The sequence below is a fragment of the Pan paniscus genome, chromosome 17 (assembly GCF_029289425.2).
Source record: "Pan paniscus chromosome 17, NHGRI_mPanPan1-v2.0_pri, whole genome shotgun sequence".
Taxonomy (NCBI): Eukaryota; Metazoa; Chordata; class Mammalia; order Primates; family Hominidae; genus Pan; species Pan paniscus.
The window spans coordinates 94,501,739-94,523,984 of NC_073266.2; the positions used below are offsets into that span (position 1 = coordinate 94,501,739).

The window sequence follows — 22,246 nt, forward strand, 5'->3', positions numbered from 1 at the left end:
ATCAGGGGTGGTGGTGTCACTGGTCAGGCCTCACCTGCAGTCCTGGCTCTGCCTGGTCTGCAGTGCTGGGAAGGCTCCCCCACTCACCTCCCGAGTTTGTTTTTCCCACCCTGTTGCTTTCATTACACCCACCTCCCAGACTGTGCTGGGCCTTGAGCAATGCGACGTACGCAACTGGAACACAGGCGGTCACATGGAACACACACAGGAAACGTGTACTTTTCCCTGACTCCTGCCTTACAGGGTAGAGGTTAGCTCTAAAGACTGGGATTCTATTAGGATAATTATTATGCTTCTGCAATTTTGGAAAATAACCACATTGCATATCCTCAGGTGCCTGCAAGGGCAGCAGCTATCAGATCTTTTGAGAAATTTGCGGTCACGTGAATGCAGTATCTCTGGCAAGTTGCCAGTCACAACAGGAGAAGGGAACAGTTTCCTCTTGGCTTTAAAAGCCTCTGTCGTATCACCGGGAGAACGCACTTCAGAATCATGGGCATTCCGTGAGGACTTGTGGGTGAGAGTCACTGAACGTGTCCCAGCTGGGTGCCGCAGGGCCTCAGGCCACGACATCTGGGTGGACTCGTGTGTGAAACGGGGACAGGATCCCCCACAGCCAACGGAGGGAGCTCAGCTGGACTCCTGCACTAGGCTCATGGCTTGACGCCCTTGGTCTCGGTTAAAGCTGATGAAGGAGATATTTCTACCCCTATTTGGGACACAGATGTGGCCAAGCCATATAGCTAGCAGGCAGTAAAGCTCAGATGGGGACCGGAGTCTCCCCGAGAAGCCCCAGTGTTGTCACTCTGTTGTCACTACCGATGCATCGAAGTCCTTAAGAACAGAAATCACAGATTAGCCTTTGATTTTGTCCTTGCCACTGACTTGAACTTCGCAGTGATTTGCTTCCTCTTGTTTCTAGTCTCGAAAGCTGTTTTGATCTCGTTTCTTGGTTTCTGTGTGTTGTCTCCCAGGAGCACATGCAGACACACCAGGCCGGCCCCTCTTTGAGCTCCCAGAAGCCAAGAGTGTTTAAATGTGACACTTGTGAGAAGGCGTTTGCCAAACCAAGCCAGCTGGAGCGCCACAGCCGCATACACACAGGTAATGGGGAGGGACGTGCTTTTGTTTCCTTACTCTTTGAAGTAGACATCATGGGTGAGGAAACATAATTCCACCTGTGCAATATTCACGAGCGATGGAATGCTTTATTTATAAAGCAAGGTCCACATGTTCCATTTCCCCTGAGTTTTGACCTATTTATCGTCATAACTAACTTTTCATGTGGAAGGTTTTGCTGCTTACATTATGACCATGTGAAACAGAAGCATCAGGCAAGCCTCCCGTACCGTGTCTGGGATGTTGACCACGTTACGTCCCTCCTTCCCTTCTGCTGGAGCAAACAGGCGGCCCCCAGTGCCTGGGTCCCATGTCCTCAATGTCACCGGGGAACTTAATTTTTAATCTTCCTCTTCTGTCTTAAAACTTTTTTTCTCTGCTGGCTTTCCTGCACCACCTAAATCTGCTCAAACCTTTTGTCTTAGAGAAAAAAAAAACACACAGAACAAAGAAACAAGCTCTTCCATCTTCTGCCTCTTGACTGATACATGATAGCTCGTGTCAGCCCTTCTGTCTCCGCCCTGCCCTAACAGGACATCATCCCGGGCTCATTTCTGTTGTGATCATCTGACGACTCACTGTGGGCCTGGGGTTCCACAGGCTGCGTCCACCGTGGCCCTTCCATGGCTCTCTGATCCCTCCGCCCCATCTGCTGGGGGTCGTTAGGACCTGGCCAGGCTCCCTCTGGTCTCCCTATGGCTCCTCCAGCCCTTTGTTCAGATGACAGCCAGGCTGAAAGCCTAAAAGAAAAGAGGAACATTCAGTCCCTCTTGTTCATACCTCAGGGTAGAGCCCAGGCATCCACTATACTTTTCTTAGAGACATTGACATATGCCATTTTCTGTACAGGGGAGCGGCCGTTCCATTGCACGCTTTGTGAGAAAGCCTTCAACCAGAAGAGTGCGCTGCAGGTGCACATGAAGAAGCACACGGGGGAGCGGCCCTACAAGTGTGCCTACTGCGTCATGGGCTTCACGCAGAAGAGCAACATGAAGCTGCACATGAAGCGGGCGCACAGCTATGCTGGTGAGAATGCTGCACCTGGGAGTGCGTGCTGTTCAGTGGCCTGCGAGGCACCCTGTGTTTCACATACATTGTTTCCTTTAGTTCACACAGTGATTTTGCATTGCACGTGGTACAGCCTCAGTTGTGTGGACTGGAAGCCTGTGCTTTATTTTATTTTTTTATTTCCATAGGTTATTGGGGAACAGGTAGTGTTTGGTTACATGAGTAAGTTCTGTACTGGTGATTTGTGAGATTTTGGTGCACCCATCACCTGAGCAGTGTACACTGCACCCTGTTTATAGTCTTTTATCCCTCACCCCCTTCCCATTCTTTCCCCCCGAGTCCCCAAAGTCCATTGTGTCAATCTTTTGCCTTTGTATCCTCATAGCTTAGCTCCCACTTATGAGTGAGAACATGCGATGTTTGGTTTTCCATTCCTGTGTTACTTCACTTAGAATAATGGCCTTCAATTTCATCCAGGTGGTTGCAGATGCTATTAATTCATTCCTTTTTATGGCTGAGTAGTATTCCATTGTGTGTGTGTGTGTGTATTTATGTATATAAATACCGCAGTTTCTTTATCCACTCGTTGATTTATGGACATTTGGTTTGGTTCCCCATTTTTGCAGTTGCGAATTGTGCTGCCATAAACATGCGTGTGCAAGTGTCTTTTTCATACAATGAAAAAGATTCTACTTATTTTCCTCTGGGTAGAGATACCCAGTAGTGGGACTGCTGGATCAAATGGTAGTTCTATTTTTAGTTCTTTAAGGAATCTCTACACTGTTTTCCATAGTGGCTGTACTAGTTTACATTCCCACTAGCAGTGTGGAAGTGTTCCCTGTTCACCACATCCATGCTAGCGTGTACTATTTTTTTTTAATTTTTTGATTATGGCCATTCTTGCGCGAGTAAAATGGTATCACATTGTGGTTTTGATTTGCATTTTCCTGATCATTAGTGATGTTGAGCATTTTTTCATATGTTTGCTGGCCATTTATATATCTTCTTTTGAGAATTGTCTATTCATGTCCTTAGCTCACTTTTTGATGGGATTGTTTGTTTTTTTTCTTACTGATTAGTTTGAATTCGTTGTAGATTCTGGATATTAGTCCTTTGTCAGATGTATAGATAGTGAAGATTTTCTCCCACTCTGTGGGTTGTCTGTTTAATCTGCTGACTGTTCCTTTTGCCATAAAAAAAGCTCTTTAGTGTAATGAAGTCCCAGCTATTTATCTTTGTTTTTATTGCATTCACTTTTGTGCTCTTGGTCCTTGCCGAAGCCAATGTCTAGAAGGGTTTTTCCAACTTTATCTTCTAGAATTTTTATAGTTTCAGGTCTTAGTTTTTTTTATCCATCTTGAGTTGATTTTTGTATAAGATGAGACATGAAGTTCCAGTTTCATTCTCCTACATGTGGCTAGCCAATTATCCCAGCACTGTTTGTTGAAAAGGGTGTCCTTTCCCCATTTTATGTTTTTGTTTTCCTTATTGAGGATCAGTTGGCTATAAGTATTTGGGTTTATTTCTGGGTTCTCTATTCAGTTCCATTGGTCTGTATGCCTATTTTTTATCACTACCATGCTGTTTTGGTGACTATGACCTTATAGTATAGTTTGAAATCAGGTAATGTGATGCCTCCAGATTTGTTCTTTTTGCTTAGTCTTACTTTGGCTATGTGAGCTCTTTTTTGATTCCATATCAATTTTAGAATTGTTTTTTCTAATTCTGTGAAGAATGATGTTGGTATTTTGATGGGAATTGCGATGAATTTGTAGATTGCTTTTGGCAGTATGGCCATTTTCACAATATTGATTCTACCCAACCATGAGCATGGGATGTGTTTCCATTTGTTTGGGTCATCTGTGATTTCTTTCAGCAGTGTTTTGTAGTTTTCCTTGTGGAGGTCTTTTACCTCCTTGGTTAGGTGTATTCCTAAGGTTTTGTTTGTTTGTTTGTTTTTGTTTTGTTTTTTCCAGCTATTGTAAAAGGGGTTGACTCCTTGATTTGATTCTCAGCTTGGTTGCTGTTGGTGTATAGAAGAGCTACTGATTTCTTTACATCAATTTTTTATCTGGAAACTTTGCTGAATTCTTTCATCAGTTCTAGGAGCTTTCTGGAAGAGTCTTTTGGGTTTTCTAGGTAAACAATCATATCATCAGCAAACAGCGATAGTTTGACTTCCTCTTTACTGATTTGGATGCTCTTGATTTCCTTCTCTTTTCTGATTGCTCTGGCTAGGACTTCCACTGCTGTGTTGAAGAGGAGTAGTGAGAGTGGGCATCTTTGTCTTGTTTCAGTTCTCAGAGGGAAAGCTTTTAACTTTTCATCATTCAGTATTATGTTGGCTGTGGGTTTGTCATAGATGGCTTTTATTATTGAGGTATGTCCCTTGTATGCCGATTTTCCTGGGAGTTTTAATCATAAAGTGATGCTGGATTTTGTCTGATGTTTTTTCTGCATCTGTAGAAATGATCATGTGGTTTTTGTTTTTAATTCTGTTTATGTGGTGTATCACATTTATCGACTTGCATATGTTAAACCATTCCTGCATCCCTGGTATGAAACCCACTTGATCATATGGTGGAGTATCTTTTTGATATGTGTTGGATTCGGTTAGCTAGTATTTTGTTAAGGATTTTAGCATCTATGTTCATCAGGGATAATGGTCTATAGTTTTGTTTTTGGTTATGTCCTGTCTTGGTTTTGGTATTTGGGTGATACTGGCTCCATAGAATGATTTAGGGAGGGTTCTCTTTTTCTCTGTCTTGTGGAATATTGTCAAAAGGATTGGTACCAATTCTCCTTTGAATGCCTGGTAGAATTCTGCTGTGAATCCATCTGGTTGTGGACTTTGGTTTGTTGGTAATTTTTAAATTACTATTTCAATCTTGCTGCTTGTCATTGGTCTGATCAGGGTATCTAATTCTTCCTGATTTAAGCTAGGAGGGTTGTATCTTTCCAGGAATTTATCCATCTTTCTAGGTTTTCTAGTTTATATGTGTAAAGGTATTCATAGTAGCCTTGAATGATCTTTTATATTTCTGTGGTGTCAGTTGTGATAGCTCCCATTTCACTTCTTATTGAGCTTATTTGGATTTCCTCTCTTCTTGGTTAATCTTGCTAGTGGTCTATCAATTTTATTTATGTTTTCAGAGAACCAGCTTTTTGTTTCAGTTATCTTTTGTTTGTTTCAATTTCATTTAGTTCTGCTCTGATCTTGGTTATTTCCTTTCTTCTGCTGAGTTTGGTTTTGGTTTGTTCTTGTTTCTCTAGTTCCTTGAGGTGTGACCTTAGATTGTCTGTGTGTGCTCTTTCAGGCTTGATGTAGACATTTAGGGCTACGAACTTTCCTCCTAGCACTGCCTTTGCAGTATCCCAGAGGTTATGAAGGGTTATGTCACTATCGTCGTTCAGTTCGAATAATTTTTTAATTTCTATCTTGATTTCATTTTTCACCCAATGATCATTCAGGAGCAGGTTATTGAATTTTTGTGTATTTGCATGGTTTTGAAGGTTCCTTTTGGAATTTATTTGCAGTTTTATTCCACTGTGGTCTGAGAGAGAGCTTGATATAATTTCAATTTTCTTAAATTTATTGAGGCTCATTTTGTGACCTATCATATGGTCTGTCTTGGAGAAAGTTCCATCTGCTGTTAAATATAATGTATATTCTGCAGTTGTTGGATGGAATGTTAGGTATATATCTATTAAGTCCTTTTGTTCCAAGGTATAGTTTAAATCCACTTTTTCTTTTTTGACTTTCTGTCTTGATGACCTGTCTAGTGCTGTCAGTGGAGTATTGAAGTCTCCCACTATTATTATGTTGCTGTCTATCTCATTTCTTAGATCTATTAGTAATTGTTTTATAAATTTGGGAGCTCCAGTGTTAGGTGCATGTATGTTTAGGATTGTGGTATTTTCCTGTTGGACAACGCCTTTTATCATTATGTAATGTCCCTCTGTCTTTTTTAGCTGCTGTTGCTGATGACAATGCGACTAAGCAATGATATTTTTGCAGTGAATTTCCCAGGTGTTCTTTGTGCTTCTTGTATTTGGATGTCTAGGTCTCTAGCAAGGCCGGGGAAGTTTTCCTCGATTATTCCCCCAAATATGTTTTCCAAACTTTTAGATTTCTCTTCTTCCTCAGGAATGCCGATTATTCTTAGGTTTGGTCGTTTAACATAATCCCCAGACTTCTTGGAGGCTTTGTTCATATTTTCTTATTCTTTTTTCTTTGCCTGTGTTAGATTGGGTTAATTCGAAGACCTTGTCTTTGAGCTCTGAATTTCTTTCTTGTACTTGTTCTATTCTATTGCTGAGACTTTTCAGAGCATTTTGCATTTCTATAAGTATGTCTATTGTTTCCTGAAGTTTTCCTTGTTTTTTATTTATGCTATCAATTTCATTGAATATTTCTCCCTTCACTTCTTATATCATTTTTTTGATTTCCTTACCTTTGGCTACACCTTTCTCTGGTACCTTCCTGATTAGCTTAATAACTAACTTCCTGAATTCTTTTTCAGGTAAATCAGGGACTTCTTCTGGGTTTGGATCCATTGCTGGTGAGCTAGTGTGATTTTTGGGAGGTGTTAAAGAGCCTTGTTTTGTCATATTACCAGAGTTGGTTTTTCTGGTTCCTTTTCATTTGAGTAGGCTCTGTCAGAGGGAAGGTCTAGGGCCGAAGGCTGTTGTTCAGATTCTTTGGTCCTACGGGGTTCTCTTGATATAGTACTCCCCGCCTTTTCCTATGGCTGTGGCTCCCTGAGAACAGAGCTATAGTGATTGTTACCTTTCTTCTTGGTCTAGCCACCCAGTAAGTCCACCCGGCTCCGGGCTGGTACTAGGGGTTGTCTGCACAGAGTCCTGTGATGTGAACCATTCATGGTCTCTCAGCCATGGGTACCGGTGCCTGTTCCGGTGGAGGTGGCAGGGGGGTGAAATGGACTCTGTGAGGGTTCTTAGCTTTGGTGGTTTAATGCTCTATTTTTGTGCTGGTTCGCCTCCTGCCTGGAGGTGGTGCTTTCCAGAGAGCATCAGCTGTGGTAGTAAAGGGAGGAACAGGCGGTGGGCGGGGCCCTGGACCTCCCAAGAGTATATGCCCTTTGCCTTCGCTTCCTGCTTCCCGGGGTGGTAGAGAAGGAGCATTGGGTGGGGGCTGGGCTAGGCGTGTCTGAGCTCAGACTCTCCTTGGGCGGGTCTTGCTGTGGCTGAGTATTTGGGGTGTCTCCTGGGTCCTGCAGGAGCAATCCACTTCCTTCAGAGAGTCTGTGGGCCCTCTCAGGTTTCCTGATTTATTCCCCTAGTTGTTCGGGAGCAAAAATTCACAATGCGAGCCTCCTCATGCTGCTCTGTCCCTTTGAGTCGGAGGAGCAGTCTAGTCCTGCCTCCCATCCGCCATGATCTCTGGAAGCCTGTGCTTTTGTTACTTTAATAGTTAGTGTTTGCAGTTGTTGAAGTTGGCTATGGACTGCCCCCCCTTCACACACACACACACACACACACACACACACACACACACAGAATTTGATTAGATTAAATTTATATTTTGGCAAGGCCACAGAAATTTATTGGAGTAAAATGGCAGCCCAGAACCTGAGCAAGCGCAGCATTTCTGAGCAGCTCGTTTCTCACTGGACAGAGCTTTCTGTAGGGGCCTTCAGCACCTGGGCAGTCAGAGGCCCAGAATAGCATCTCTGTCTGTCTTCACAGCATGTCTGGAAGCCCCTTTTCCTGCAGCATGCAGTTCAGGTGCTGTCTCGGTGCTCAGGGGCACAGAGCAAACAGAATCTGCACCAACTGCTCCTGTCTGCATCCTGTTGACCTGGCACAGACAACACGTGGGCCTTGGTTTCTCTCTTGATTCGCTAACGTTCATGCCCTTCAGAGTATGGATATTGGGGTGTGATCCTACTGCTTGTCTGTCTCTTGTTCACCTTTGTTTCCTACACAGAATCTAGCAGTGGCATCCATCTCTGAGGAAGGAATGACAATAGATGGCCTAGACTAGGTTTCAGAGGGTGGCAGTAGCTATGCAAGGAACTAGAAATGTTAAAGTCTGAGTAGACCCCTTGGTGTGCTCCATGCATTTTGCGGGTGTGATTTGATTGTTCGAGGTGGTATGCTCTGTGAGATCTGTGGTTTGTTTGGTTGTTGGAGGTGATGTAATTCGTGAGATGTGTTATTTGGTTGTTGGAGGTGATGGGATTCGTGAGATGTGTTATTTGGTTGTTGGAGGTGATGTGATTCGTGAGATGTGTTATTTGATTGTTGGAGGTGATGTGATTCGTGAGATGTGTTATTTGATGGAGGTGGTGTGATCTGTGAGATGTGTTATTTGGTTGTTGGAGGTGATGGGATTCGTGAGATGTGTTATTTGGTTGTTGGAGGTGATGTGATTCGTGAGATGTGTTATTTGGTTGTTGGAGGTGATGTGATTCGTGAGATGTGTTATTTGATTGTTGGAGGTGATGTGATTCGTGAGATGTGTTATTTGGTTGTTGGAGGTGATGTGATTCGTGAGATGTGTTATTTGGTTGTTGGAGGTGATGTGATTCGTGAGATGTGTTATTTGATTGTTGGAGGTGATGTGATCTGTGAGATTTGTGATTTGGTTGTTGGAGGTGGTGTGCTCCATGAGATTTGTCATCTGGTTGGTGAAGTTGATATGATCCATGAGACTTATTTTTGGTTGTTGGAGATGGTGTGATCTGTGAGATTTGTGATTTGGTTGTTGCAGATGGTGTGATCTGTGAGATTTGTGATTTGTTTGTTGGTGATGTGATCTGTGAGATTTGTAATTTGTTGTTGGAGGTGGTGTGATCTGTGACATTTGTGATTTGTTGTTGGAGGTGGTGTGATCTGTGACATTTGTGATTTGTTGTTGGAGGTGGTGTGATCTGTGACATTTGTGATTTGGTTGTTGGAGGTGGTGTGATCTGTAAGATTTCTGATTTGGTTGTTGGAGGTGGTGTGCTCTGAGTTATGTGACTTGGTTGTTGGAAGTGGTGTGATCTGTGACATTTGTGATTTGGTTGTTGGAGGTGGTGTGATCTGTGAGATTTGTGATTTGGTTGTTGGAGGTGGTGTGATCTGTGAGATTTGTGATTTGGTGTTGGAGGTGGTGATGTGATCTGTGAGATTTGTGATTTGGTGTTGGAGGTGGTGATGTGATCTGTGAGATTTGTGATTTGGTGTTGGAGGTGGTGGTGTGCTCTGTGAGGCTTGCAGGTGTTCTTTGGTTGTTTGAGGTGCGGTACTTTGTGAGGGGAGCTCGACGGCTTTCAGTGTAGGGAACCCGAGGGCAGAACACTATTATTGTGGGGAGTTTTTGAGGAAGGAAAAAGGGGTAATTTTTCTCTTTAACATCTACACTGTAGTGCTTCCTGCTTTCCTTTTTATTATAGAAATCATGTGTGTTGGTTATTGCTCATTCCTGATGCTGTGTTAATGTAGCTGTCATAGGAGTGCACTCATATCACCAGTGCTGTGTGTGCGTTCATACTCATAACAGTAACTACTGTCCTGCCGGCAGAGTTGTTTCACCTGCAGCTCAAATTACTCTTTTTTCATTGGAATGAAAAGCAAATTACTTTAGAAATTCCTTGTCTCTTTCTACCAGAAAGTCTTTATTTAAATGGGAATCATTTTGTGCTCTGGAAGGTCTGAGGCTGCTTGTGTTTTCTTTGTCTGCATAACAGGAGCTCTGCAGGAGTCCGCAGGTCACCCGGAGCAGGATGGGGAGGAGCTGAGCCGGACCCTCCACCTGGAGGAGGTGGTGCAGGAGGCTGCCGGCGAGTGGCAGACCCTCACCCACGTCTTCTGATGCGAGTCGGAAGTACACCTTTAAGAATGTTTCTGAAGTTACATTTTGTGAAGAGCAAAGCACTTGGAATCTCTGTTTTAAAGCTTCAAGTGTTAAAAATGCTACAATAGTTTTTTAGCTATAAAATTATCTAAAGAATCATTGTCTTTCAGAGACTCAAAGGGAAAAAAAACTGGGAAAAGTGTCACCGCGTTGTTCTCTTTTGTCTACAAATCACTGAACTCAGGTACTACCGTAGGCAGTTTCCTCCTCAGTCTCCTCCGTGGCTAGTGTGTCTAGTTCACGAAGCAATTAACTGGGTCTTACTATCATTGTAGTGTGATTTCTTTGTATTAGCAAAGACAAAAACGCTAACAGGGAAAAAGTATGTCAGATTTTCCTTCATGCTTCTGGTTATAAGAAGCATAGCTTACAAAGCAAGCGTAAGATTGAGGCATGAAGTTCAGAAAAAAAATGTTACAACACACAGGGAAGTTTTTTCCACTCTTTTCTCTGTGCATTTTGAAAATTAGTCAAAATGGACTCTTTTCAGTCTACCATAAGTTAATATAACCGATACCTTGAGAGATGGCTGGACCAATTCTCTCCATGACAAATGTTTAATCATTAGTTACAAGAATGCAGTATCTGGGGCTTCAACATGGGGACTCGAGTAAACCTGACCCACCAATAAGGATTCAGCTGTCCACACGGGCTGGCGACACACTTACCGCATCAATCTGTGTTCAGGTCCAGGGTTACATAATTGCAGAAGCACAAGCCATACATCGCAGGTAGGAAACCACAGAACCGTCTGCAAGGAGCAAGCAACCATGGCCCTGTCCACCCCAGCAAATAAGAAGCATATCTGTAGCTTAAGGCCAAGAATCCGTAAAAACCCCATGACTTTCTCTTCGTGCATAAACAGATGTATTTTTGATTTCAGGGAATTCTTTAGTATCGTCAATGGTGCCACCTAAAACATGTCCCAAACCAAATCCCACCCGTGCTGGGCAGAGTGCGTGCACGCCATTCCTACAGCATTCCAAAGATGGAAGGTTCTTTACTTCATGTTAATTTTTCCTTTGAAATTATTTATATGTTCTATATATAAATACATATGTACATAGACAGATATATGGGCCTCTGTGTGGCTGAACAGTATATTTTGTAAATATAAGTACTAGTCCTAATTGCAGAAAGAGCGTCAGTTTCACCTCCCCACGAGCACTTCAGATCAGTATTGTATTCATTTTATTCATAAATGGATATCTTTTTCATTGTCATATAAAGCTGGGTTTTACTTTTTTTTTCCTGAAAAATAATTGCCTTTATTTTCTCTCATTGCCTCCTTGGTTTCAGAAGAGAGTAGTTTTATTATAAATATTGTATGGACTTTGTATATTAAGAGAGGAGCTCATTTCAGATTCCTAAAGAAATAGACATTTTACTGTTATTTTGAAACGGCATCTTTTGATTTTTTTGTTGTTGTTGTTCACTTTTGGCATATGTATATAAGTAATATTGATGGTGATATGAAAACTTTTGTTACGTGAAGATATTTAAGTCAGAAAATTGTTAAATAATATTACTTCTTTTCCAAACTGCTTTGTGTATTGTATATTTTTTTAAGAAAAAGAAAAGCCTTATTTGACTTATTCTTGTGATACTGGACTTCTTACCAATCCGGAGGTTTCCTTCCTTGAATGTCAGTGTGTAAACCTGGCTGTAGCCGCATATGCAGAATAACTGTAATTGTGCTAGAGTTTTAAAGGTTCTGCTTTTAATGCACTTTTTATTTTATAATTTTGTATTGAAATATTTTAGAAATGTTGATTAATTTTGGTGAAAAAATATCCCCAAAGTGGAAATTATTGGAATTTTAAACTTTTGTTCTTGCTGGGTTATTTATTTTGATTTTAGCATTAAATGTCATCTCAGGACATCTCTAAAAGGGGTTGTTTAATTCCTAATTGTATAGAAAGCTAGTTTGGTGAATTGTATTGGTTAATTGACTGTTTAAGGCCTTAACAGGTGAATCTAGAGCCTACTTTTATTTTGGTTAAAGAAAAAGAAAATATCAATAATTCAATTTTGTGTCTTTTCTCAATTTATTAGCAAACACAAGACATTTTATGTATTATTTTGATTTACTTCCTAATTATAAAAGCTGCTTTTTTTGCAGAACATTCCTTGAAAATATAAGGTTTTGAAAAGACATAATTTTACTTGAATCTTTGTGGGGTGCAGGTTGATCTTTATATTTTACTGGTTGTTTTAAAAATTCTAGAAAAGAGATTTCTAGGCCTCATGTATAACCAGGGTTTTGAGGATAAAGAACTGTATTTTTAGAACTATCTCATCATAGCATATCTGCTTTGGAATAACTATAAATAAAAGATGAAGTTAGGAAATGTGATTAATTTTTTTCGTTTGAAAATATTTAAGATAAAACAGTTTGGCATGTAAATTAATTTCAAGTTCCGATATTTTTAAGAGAAAACTTTAGTGGTATTTTCCTTTACCTCTGTGAAGTTCAGAGGCGTTTACCCCTGCAGTGTCCACTGGAAAGGCTTCAGACTTTCAAAATCAGGGCATGGCTCCGCGACAGCGAGCCGTGGGCGTCAGCACAGTGCCCTGTGCATGTGTCAGAACTGTTCCTGTTCCCTTTCATTTGCTGCTTTATTCAACGGCACCCAGTCATTGAGGAACCTTTTGAAAGTTCCTGAGTGTTTTGATCCTGCTTGTGTGCTCAAGTAACCATGAAGCACTGAAGCTGAAAGAATGAATTGCCTTTGCAAAGATACTGAACGTGAAGGTGGGGTGCAGGTACTGAGGAAGCAGGAGGCACGTAGCATGTGTGGAGTCCCACCTGCTAGATAATGCCCAAGCGGCTGCGTTTCCATAGAATGGCAATAGATGAAAATGAAGACATGTTTTCAAACATGCAGATTGAAATGCTACCCCACCCCCATCAAGCTCTACTTTTTCCCCTTTGAAAAACTTGAGGCACTTAGAAAATATCTAAATAGAAGAAATGCTATGACATGGCATCTGACAGCTTGCAGCCAGGTCAGTGGGAGGCTCATCAAACGCCGCTCTCCTCTTCCTGACAGTGTTCTGCTGGTGGGACATGAACATCAGTGCTTGTCTGGCACTTAACTAGGGGATGTTTCCTTCGTGCATATTTTCTACTCCCCTGTTGTAATATTTTAAGGAAACTTGATCTTTGAAATTATAGCTAGTGTTCTGTGTTTTCTTTTGAACTCATATCACATTTATTACAAGAGACGCCTGTGTCAGCACAGGTACACAATTCTTAAAAGTAGAAGTGGATTTCTTTTCTTGCTGTGGGTTTTCCTCATTTTAGAAGAATATTTGTAACTCATTAAGATACACATTTTAACATGAAATGACCATCACACAGATTTATGTTTGGAAATATTCAAGATAAAATAGTTTGGCATGTAAATCAATTTCAAGATTTATGTACATAAGATTTTTAAAGGAAATAGGTAAGATATATAGAACTGCTTTCTAGTGTATATTAAGGCTATCTCATGCCTGCTTCTTACATTTTTTTCTGAAGCTTATTTCAAAATTAATACCGTGCCCTTCCCTCACTAAAAAAAGTTAATCCAAGGATTGATCATTGGGAATGTATCCCTTTTCTAAGACCTACTGCATAGGAAGTAAGTGAGGCAGAGATGAGATTATGCGGCGGATACTTCTGAAGGAAACGTTCTTTTTGTGTCACTTAATCTGTGTTCACGTAACTTAGGCACTTTGGATTTTTTAGAATAAAATTTCAAAAGCACCTACACACATCACCCAATTTAATGTCGTATCTGTACTTGGGGCCTCTACACCTTTCCCATATTCTAATGAAAAGGTCATATGCCAAAGGCCACTGAGCTGGCATCTTCTTCATTGTGGAGAAAGTGGGAACCACAGAGCTTTTCGTGGGCCAGATGCCCACATATTCCTAGCACAGACATGTTCTTTGTCATGGTGTGGCTTGTCACAACATGTCCTGTTTGGTGGCTGGCCCTGTCCAAACGGATTCCCCTCCTCAGGCCCCCATGCACGGATGAGCACATACTCACCCTCACCCTCACACTCACACCCACGCACTCACCCTCACACTCACCCACACACCCTCACACTCACCCTCCTTACACAGAGGCATTGGGGCAGTTCTTTATATGGATGACTAACAACTAAGAAAAAATGAAGATTAGTATGAATGGCAGGAGCAACAGGCAGTCAGAAGAGATTTTTCATCTTTTATGTGTAACACTTTACAGCATGAAGACGTATTCTATCAAGATTTGTATCATAATTGACAAATTCTCAAGTGACATAGGGATTTATTCTCGATTCACCACTAAAGAAAATTTTTAAAGTTAATTTTTTTTAATTACAGAAGAATTCTCTTTTTCACAATTGTTTCATGATCTATTTATACATTGGATGATATTTATTTAATCCAGTTTTGTATTAGAAATGGATAGTGATGCCAAAAGCCACCGTGCTGGCTTTAAAAATAATAAAAATAGTCTTTGTATTATTTTAAAACTCCTGTATATTTACTTCTTTGGGTTTTGGGTGAGTTATCACTGTTTGAAGGCGGACACTTCCTCTAGGTCACGTTTGCCATGGCTTAACACAATAGAGCAATGCTGAGTTGGCAACATATTCAAGCCCACGGCATGTAAATCCTGGAGGATGTCCCAGATTCCTGCTCTCTGCTTTCTCTCGTTTGAAAGGTATTAAAGAGTGACTTGAAATGCCGTGCGCATCCATCATAATATCAGCGTGTGTGTTTATGAGAGATGCCAGATCCTGGACTTCCCAGAAGCATCCATGGAGTTATTTTGTGTCGTCGGGCTCTTTGTAAAGATATATTCATCTATTTTACTATGCCTTACATTTCCAAACTGTTAGAGAAGTTGGTAATTGAGAGAGTCATCATCCTGTTGAAACAAGAGATTTCAATATATGTTTTCTTGGCACTGAGTAGGGACTCCACGTATTTTTGGACTGAAAAAATTAAAGTGATGTTGACTTCCTGAATGTGGCTAAGAGGGAATGGTAAGAAATTGCTTTACTGTTCTTTTCGCTTCTTTCTTTCTTTGTAGGAGGCATATTGCTCTGATAGATTTTGAAATAGAGTGGGTGAGGGAAGCGCTTTGGATCCCACTACGATGGATCATCTCAACTATTGGCAGTGCTTTTCCAGGTGAGTTTTACCCAGAGGCTGGACTCCCTGTGATAGCGAATAGAGTGCTGTCCCTTAAGCACAAGCAAAGGCTTGTACCTGCAAGTGTGCTGTGCGCTCTCAATGCTGCGAGGGAGGTGGCGTGGGCCCCACTCAGACGAACTCTGCCTCTTGACGGCTGCCTGTCCCTGGGCCAGCCAGTCACATTCTCTAGACCTGGCTCCTCGTCCCTGGGGTTAGTTGATTTTCTTTCTTTCTTTCCAGCTCTGCCTTCTACTTCTATTCCCAGTTAACTGACCACATGGTATTGGGAATCACTCTGCATGGGCCCCTTGCATTTCTTTGTGTTATATCCACATGCTCTTGTTGGGCTGTTTGTACAGAGCGCAGCCTGGGGAGATGGTGATGGCCTCTTTCTCCAGCACGAAGGGACGCTTGCTTACTGATCAGTGTAATCAAGACACTGTTGCCCTCCGTACCAAAGGCCAGGCAGGTGCACTTCAAGTGACCCCCGTCTTGGCCTCCTGAGCAGCTGAAAGTCCGCTCCTCAAGCTCAGGCCCCTCCGCCACCACACCACCCACTGTGTGTGCAGGCATCTCCTGGCCCACTTTGCGTCCCACTTCGGGGCTGGGGGCTCAGATGTTCAAACAAATGCTGACCCTCTGGCGGCTACTCCTGTTACTGTGACTGAAATCCCCTTTGTCACCCCGGAGCCCACGTCCTCTGCCAGCAGCCAGGAGGCTGGCAGGCTGTCCTGAAAGGAAAGTGGGGAGAACCTGCGATGCTTCATGGCTGCTGACACCGTGGTCAGCCCTGGCTCAGCTTACAGTATGCCTGGAAGTTGTTAAAATAAATGTTACTGATTATTCCTCACCGCCCACAGTGCTGCCCCCATCATTGAGGACCTTCTCTTGTGACCTGGCACCTTTGAAACATTCAGTCCCTTAAGGCACTACAGAAAGAATGACAGATGACACAGTGCACATCCACGGAGATGCCTCACACGCCCCTTCTACCAATTAACAGATGCTTCCCCAGTGTTATTATTCTGGGCCAATGAAGAGAGTTTTACGTTACTATTTTAGTAATTAGAACAAAGAGATCATTGGTTACCTTGGTAACCAAGCTCTATAAGAAAGAAATTCTTATATTTAACGTGAGACAGCTCACTTTGATGTTATCTCAGCCAGTTTTTTAGTAGTTCTGGGTAGAGATGGACAACAGCTGGCCATCTGCCTTGAGATGCTCCTTTTATTTTTGAGTTAGGCTCTTACTTTGTCACCCAGGCTGGAGTGCAGATCATGGCTCACTGCAGCCTCGACCTCCTGGATTCAGTGATCCTCCTACCTCAGCCTGCCGAGTAGCTGGGACTACCAGTGCACACCCCACACCCAGCTAATTTTCATTATTTTGTTAGAGACAGGGTCTTGCTATGTTAGCCAGGCTGGTTTCAATGTCCTGGCTTCAAGTGATCTCCCCGCCTTGGCCTCCTGAGCAGCTGAAAGTACAGGTGGGAGCCACTGCTCCTGGCTGAAGATACTCTTCACCATGCACATTTTCTAGTTACCTTTCAATCATGCTTCTCAACTTTAGTAACGCCAAGTCTTTGCCCTTTTCTTTTCTTTTCTTTTTTTTGAGACAGAGTCTTGCTCTGTTGCCCAGGCTGGAGTGCAATGGCATCCTCTCGGCTCACTGCAACCTCCGCCTCCCAGGTTCAAGTGATTCTCCTGCCTCAGCCTCCTGAGTAGCTGGGATTACAGGCACACGTCACTGCACCTGGCTAATTTTTGTATTTTTAGTAGAGACGGGGTTTCACCATGTTGGCCAGGCTGGTCTTGAACTCCTGACCTCAGGTGATCTGCCCACCTCGGCCTCCCAAAGTGCTGGGATTACAGGCATGAGCCACTGTGCTCAGCCTTCTTTTTTTTTTTAAAGCAGTTTCAAGCTTACAGAAAAGCTGTAAGGCAATAACTGAGAACTCTTCACGTGCAGGCCTCCATAGACCCCACTCACGTGCTGCCCACGTCTCCATGTGCAGGCCTCCGTAGACCCCACTCACGCGCTGCCCATGTCTCCATGTGCAGGCCTCCGTAGACCCCACTCACGTGCTGCCCACGTCTCCATGTGCAGGCCTCCGTAGACCCCACTCACGCGCTGCCCATGTCTGAGTGACGGTGTCTTCCTAGCACACCACACTTGCCATAGCCTGGTACTGCTTATAGCTCTGAAGTTTGCTTGCCACGGTACAGATGAAACTGTCTCCCAGGAGACCTGAAAGCTGCCCAACCTGTGTGGCGGGGACATGATCTTAAAGGCTTTTGCCACAACCTGTGGTAATGCAGGCAGGCAGGCCGCTGACCCCTGGTGAGCTAACCTGGCCACCACGTTGGAAGCTAGATTCCGACTCAGGATCATCTCTAGTTTTCACATGAACTTTAAATCAGAAGCGGGAACTTAGCTGAGAGGTGGAGGGGCCCTGGCTGGTGCTGGCGGTAGTGGAAGGAGTCACTGTTTCATGGATGCCCTTGAGTCTCGACCTGTTAGTGAGCTCCAGGAACTTGTAAGATTCTGGAGCTGGATAAACAAGCCATTTCCCGGTGGTGGGAAGTCGAGGTGAGGGGCTGTAGAAGGAGGAGCCCTGGCCTGCGTCACTGAGACGAGGTTGGAGGTGCCTAGAAGGTGGATGAGAGTGCCGGTTGCAATCAGGCTGTTTCTGAAAAACCAGACCACTCATTTTCCTTCTATGGCAGGTGCGGTCACACGAAGTTGCTCCGGCATCTTGTGCTGGAGTGAGCTGTGGTGGTTAACAAGCCACACAGCCTTGCCTGTGCTGTTGGGTCAACCTTGCCTTCATATCCTATCGTTTAGGATTTCAGTGACTATTTACAATAGAGGAATCACAATAGAGAAATATGCCAGCGTGCTTCACTTCATATTATGTTTTTTTGGCAAAGAGGCAAGAGTACTGCAGAGTCTTGGATTTAATTATAACATCTTGCCAAATGGTGGCTTAGAAAATATTTGTTGTTGCATGAGGGAAAATATATTTCTGTTATGGATGGAACTGTGTCCTCCCACAATGTGTGTTTTGAAGCTCTCACTCCCAATGCCATTGTGTTTGGAGATGAGATAGATAGATAGGTAGGGGCTTTAGGGAGGGAATTCAGGTTGGAGATAGGGGCTTTAAGGAGGGAATTCAGGTTCAATGAGGTCGTAAGGCCAGGGCTCTTATCCAGTAAGACTGGGGTCCTTAGATGAGAAAGAGACACCCGAGGTCCTTCTCTCTGCCGTGTGAGGATGCATCAAGAAGGCGGCCGTCTGCAAGCGAAGGAGAGGCCTCACCAGAAACCGACACCTTCATCTTGGACTTGCAGCCTCTAGAACTGAGAAAATAACTGTCTGTTGTTTAAGCCACCCAGTTTGTAGTATTCTTATGGCTTCCTAAGCAGACTAACAAACAAACACCCAAAATTAACTGATGCCTTCGCTGTCTTCTGTAAAAATTGCTATGAGAGAACTTTTCACTCACTGTTTTGCAGTTTCTCCCTCAGTCCCTGGTTCTTTCTTCTCACATAATCCCAATTTCAATTTATAGTTCATGGCCCAGGCAGAGTCATTCATCACGGCGTCTCCTGAGCTAAACCAGCACCTGCTCTGCTCACTTCTTGACTGGCTCCTCATCATCAGCCCTCTGCAGAGATTTCATTTCCTCCATGCCAGGTACTTCATGCACCAAGCTCAGAGGCTGCCCTATCAATTTCATACGCATTCCCTGCCCCTACAGACAGGCAGGCCAGCTCTGAATGGCAGGGTGTGGCTGGCAGTTGGAAGCGTGATCACTACGGCTTTCTATGTTCAGTTCCACAGACCCTCATGGCCCCTCTAGCCTCTACTGACTGACTGTGGTCCTGACAGCCTGCGCAGGCCATGGGGAAGGTCCTGACAGGCTGCGCGGGTGGTGGGGAAGGGCGTCTGCGTCCATGAGGCTGGGGCTCCAGCAGCCCCTCCTCTTGGCTCTCAGCCTGGTAAGTTAATTTCCAGTCACCTTCAGGAGAAAGTAGGCGGGCCACTTCAGGCAAGCGTTCAGTGAGCACACAAGCTCCCTGGCTCAGTTCCTATCTTGCTGTGTTTTATTTAAAAATACTCACCCAAGTATTGTACTGTCATGGTGAATGCTAGCTTATGATGTACCCTTGGTTTGCCTTTTAATGCATTTTCCACATATGTTACATTAAGATAGACTTGCCAATGAAAAGAATACAATTTTTAAAATGTAATTATCTTTGCATGATTTTCCAAATTCCTCAGTTGGAAGGGGTCTGGGCAGAGAAGTGTAGCCAGTGAACGTGGGCTTTCTGTCTGCCACGCCTGCTAGGCGAGCTCAGGTGGCCGTGCCTCCAGCCTCGGCAGTTTTTCCTGCTATTGCAATGAATGCAATCATATTCTCAAGCTTCTCACCCTGCTTATCATGCTGGAGTCTGAGGCTCTCTGACCCCCGGGAAAGAGGAGCATGTAATCCTACCCTCATTCAGCATGGAAGTTCCCCTTCGTAAAGGTCACAGATGCAGAGCATTTCTCACAGCTGCTGCTGAGACACGGAGGGGAACTGGTGGTTCCATTAAAAGCAAAACAAAGGCTGGGTGCGGTGGCTCACGCCTGTAATCCTAGCACGTTGGGAGGCTGAGGTGGGTAGATCTGCTTGAGGTCAGGATGAGACCAGCCTGGGCAACATGGCGAGATCCCGTCTCTACAAAAAATACAAAAATTTTAGCTGGGTGTGGTGGCGTGTACCTGTAGTCCTAGCTATGTGGAAGGCTTTGGCAGGAGGATAGCTTGAGCCTGGGAGGTTAAGGCTGCAGTGAGCCAAGATTGCAGCACTGCACTCCAACCTGGGTGACAAAGTAAGATCCTGTCTCAAAAAAAAGAAAAAGAAAAAACAAAAGAGACTTTCGTCTATCTTTTTGAAGAAAAATTCTTGTAACCAAAGGCAACTATAAGTAAAACATCGCTTCACGCTCTTTCATGCTTTCAGAGAAAAAGGTGGCAAGGGGAACACATCCAAGACTCCTGGGTTCACATCTGCAGGGTGTGTACACTAGCCACACAGCAGAACACAGACAGACTTGGAAGCTTGTCTTCAGAGACACTAAATATTTTTTTCCTGGTGAGAGAATCAGTGCCCTAACAACTACCTCTGTTCCACTTTCTTCAGTAGCCATCGACCCTCTGATAGGGATGCCCCCTCCAACAGGCACCGCCAGGCAGCCCTGCCTCAAGACCCAGAGGCACCGAGTCACATTTGCTCTGCACACCTGGCTCTCGCTTGATGTGGGCCTGTGTGCTACAGCCCGGAACACAAAAGAAGACACCCATGCAAATACCATTAAAAGTTTATTGTTTTATTTCAATATTCAGGAACAGTGTACACTTTCCGTTCAGCCATCGTCACAGCACGTGCTGTGTGGGTGCGGCCACGTATGGATCGCAGAGCCAACCTCAGCTCAGCGACGCAGAGTGCTTCTGCTGAAAAATTTGGAGGTTTGTGTCTGGAGTTTTGTTCTTTGTAACCCTCTCATCATCGAAGCTATATATTAATAGACATGGTATTAAGCCCACACGAAACATTCAGAATTATTAGAATTGGATTAAGAAGACGCGTTTTGGCATCACGCTGACTACTCCTCATCTCCGTCCTCGGGGAGGGCGATGCCAGCGTGGGACTCTTTGGAAGGCCTATCACGGGTGCGCTAAAATCAAAAGGTGGGTCAGTAGGTTAGGGAGGGAGGCGCGAAAGGAGATGTCAGCGGGTGTTAGGAAGGATATGGTCAGAAGAGCTCTTTGTCTCCATCCACGGGGCCGTCTGCTTAGCCCGTGTGTCTCGGTGAGTAATTCGGGAGCAGGTGCACGCCTGTGCCTACTCGCTACCACGCGTCTTCTGGGAGGAAGTGAATGAGCCGGTTATCTTCTCGGGGAGGGTTAGTGCTGGCCACTGTGCACTGCCGCTGCCAGCACGCCCGGTCACAGCCAGTGTCTATGGGCGACTGGCGCGGCTGCGAGGCTGTCTAGAGGACGCCTACCCTTCTGCTCTGAGTGCACAAGTCTTCCTGGACTCTCCGGCTGTGGGCTGTGGTTTGGAAACGAGGTTGTTCATAGAGGCTGCTCTGGGGCCACCATGCAGGGCAATGGTGACGTCCAGAGGCCACCTGCTTGACATCTCCATCACCAAATCTCCAGGAAGACCCTGTTTCCTATGTGAGGCCATTGCCCAGCCCACGTTTGCCTCCTTTTCCTCCCTCTGCCACACACGAATTCAGCTAATTGGGGTGTGTGGGCAGCCACGGCCTGGGGATGTGGCCCCCTCTCTGTGCTGCCCCACGTTGGACTCTAACAGCTGCCCAGCCCGCATGTCACATACCAAAAGCTCCCACATGTAGTAAGCCACTCCTTGACTGTCTAATCCTGTTAGGAAAAATGAAGTCTACTTTAGGAGGTGAGAGAAGGACAGGAAAAAAAAACAAAGGAAGCTTGGATGTCAACAGTCCTCTCTGCCGCCCACGTCCTCTGTCTCTGCAGCTGTGTGCCTCCATGGCAGTGACCAGCAAAAGCGCAAGGGTGCCGCAGCCACGGCGAAAAGAAAGTCCAAGGGTGGAGGGGTGAACGTGGAGGGACGTCTGTGCACCTGGCCCCCTGAAGACCCACGTGCATCTGGGGGCACACTGCGGGGGAAGGAACGTGATCTTCACACAGAAAGGGACAGTTTTAACCGTTTTCTGTTTTCATGTTCTCATTTAACTGTTGGCCGGAAATTGCTGGTAGGCTGCCGTGGCCTGACCCTACTACGTGCACAACTCCGCAGGCATTAGGGGAGGGGTCATCTGCTCTAATTAGGTAACAGGGGCAAGTGGGATTAAAGTTTTAAGGCAGTTATATTAAGAAGCTGAGGACAGGATTCCGGAACCAGGTGGGTTTTCAGCGTCTAGCCATGGGTGATCCAGAGCGACTATCTCTTCCTCCCTGAAAAGGAAGAGAGAGGAGTTAGGACGAGAGTGCCGCAGGGTCCCCCCACACCAGCATCCCCTCTTCTGTGGTCCCGGGT

At 44.4% G+C, this 22,246-nt stretch overlaps 2 protein-coding genes across 9 annotated transcripts in view; one reads left to right on the top strand and one right to left on the bottom strand.

The window, feature by feature from the left end:
- The window catches only part of ZNF236 (zinc finger protein 236), a 157,684-nt gene extending 136,015 nt beyond the window's left edge, over window positions 1-21,669 (top strand). For all 5 annotated transcript variants that reach the window (XM_055102380.2, XM_034944088.3, XM_055102379.2 and 2 more), the window contains 3 exons: window positions 975-1,104; window positions 1,969-2,145; window positions 9,825-21,669. In XM_055102380.2, the coding sequence (XP_054958355.1) occupies window positions 975-1,104; window positions 1,969-2,145; window positions 9,825-9,949 (432 nt within the window). In that variant the 3' untranslated portion in view covers window positions 9,950-21,669. The remainder of the gene's footprint in view (window positions 1-974; window positions 1,105-1,968; window positions 2,146-9,824) is intronic.
- MBP (myelin basic protein) overlaps window positions 20,529-22,246 on the bottom strand; it is a 129,063-nt gene continuing 127,345 nt past the window's right edge. For all 4 annotated transcript variants that reach the window (XM_014342324.3, XM_034944091.2, XM_014342323.3 and 1 more), the window contains one exon: window positions 20,529-22,164. In XM_014342324.3, the coding sequence (XP_014197810.1) occupies window positions 22,120-22,164 (45 nt within the window). In that variant the 3' untranslated portion in view covers window positions 20,529-22,119. The remainder of the gene's footprint in view (window positions 22,165-22,246) is intronic.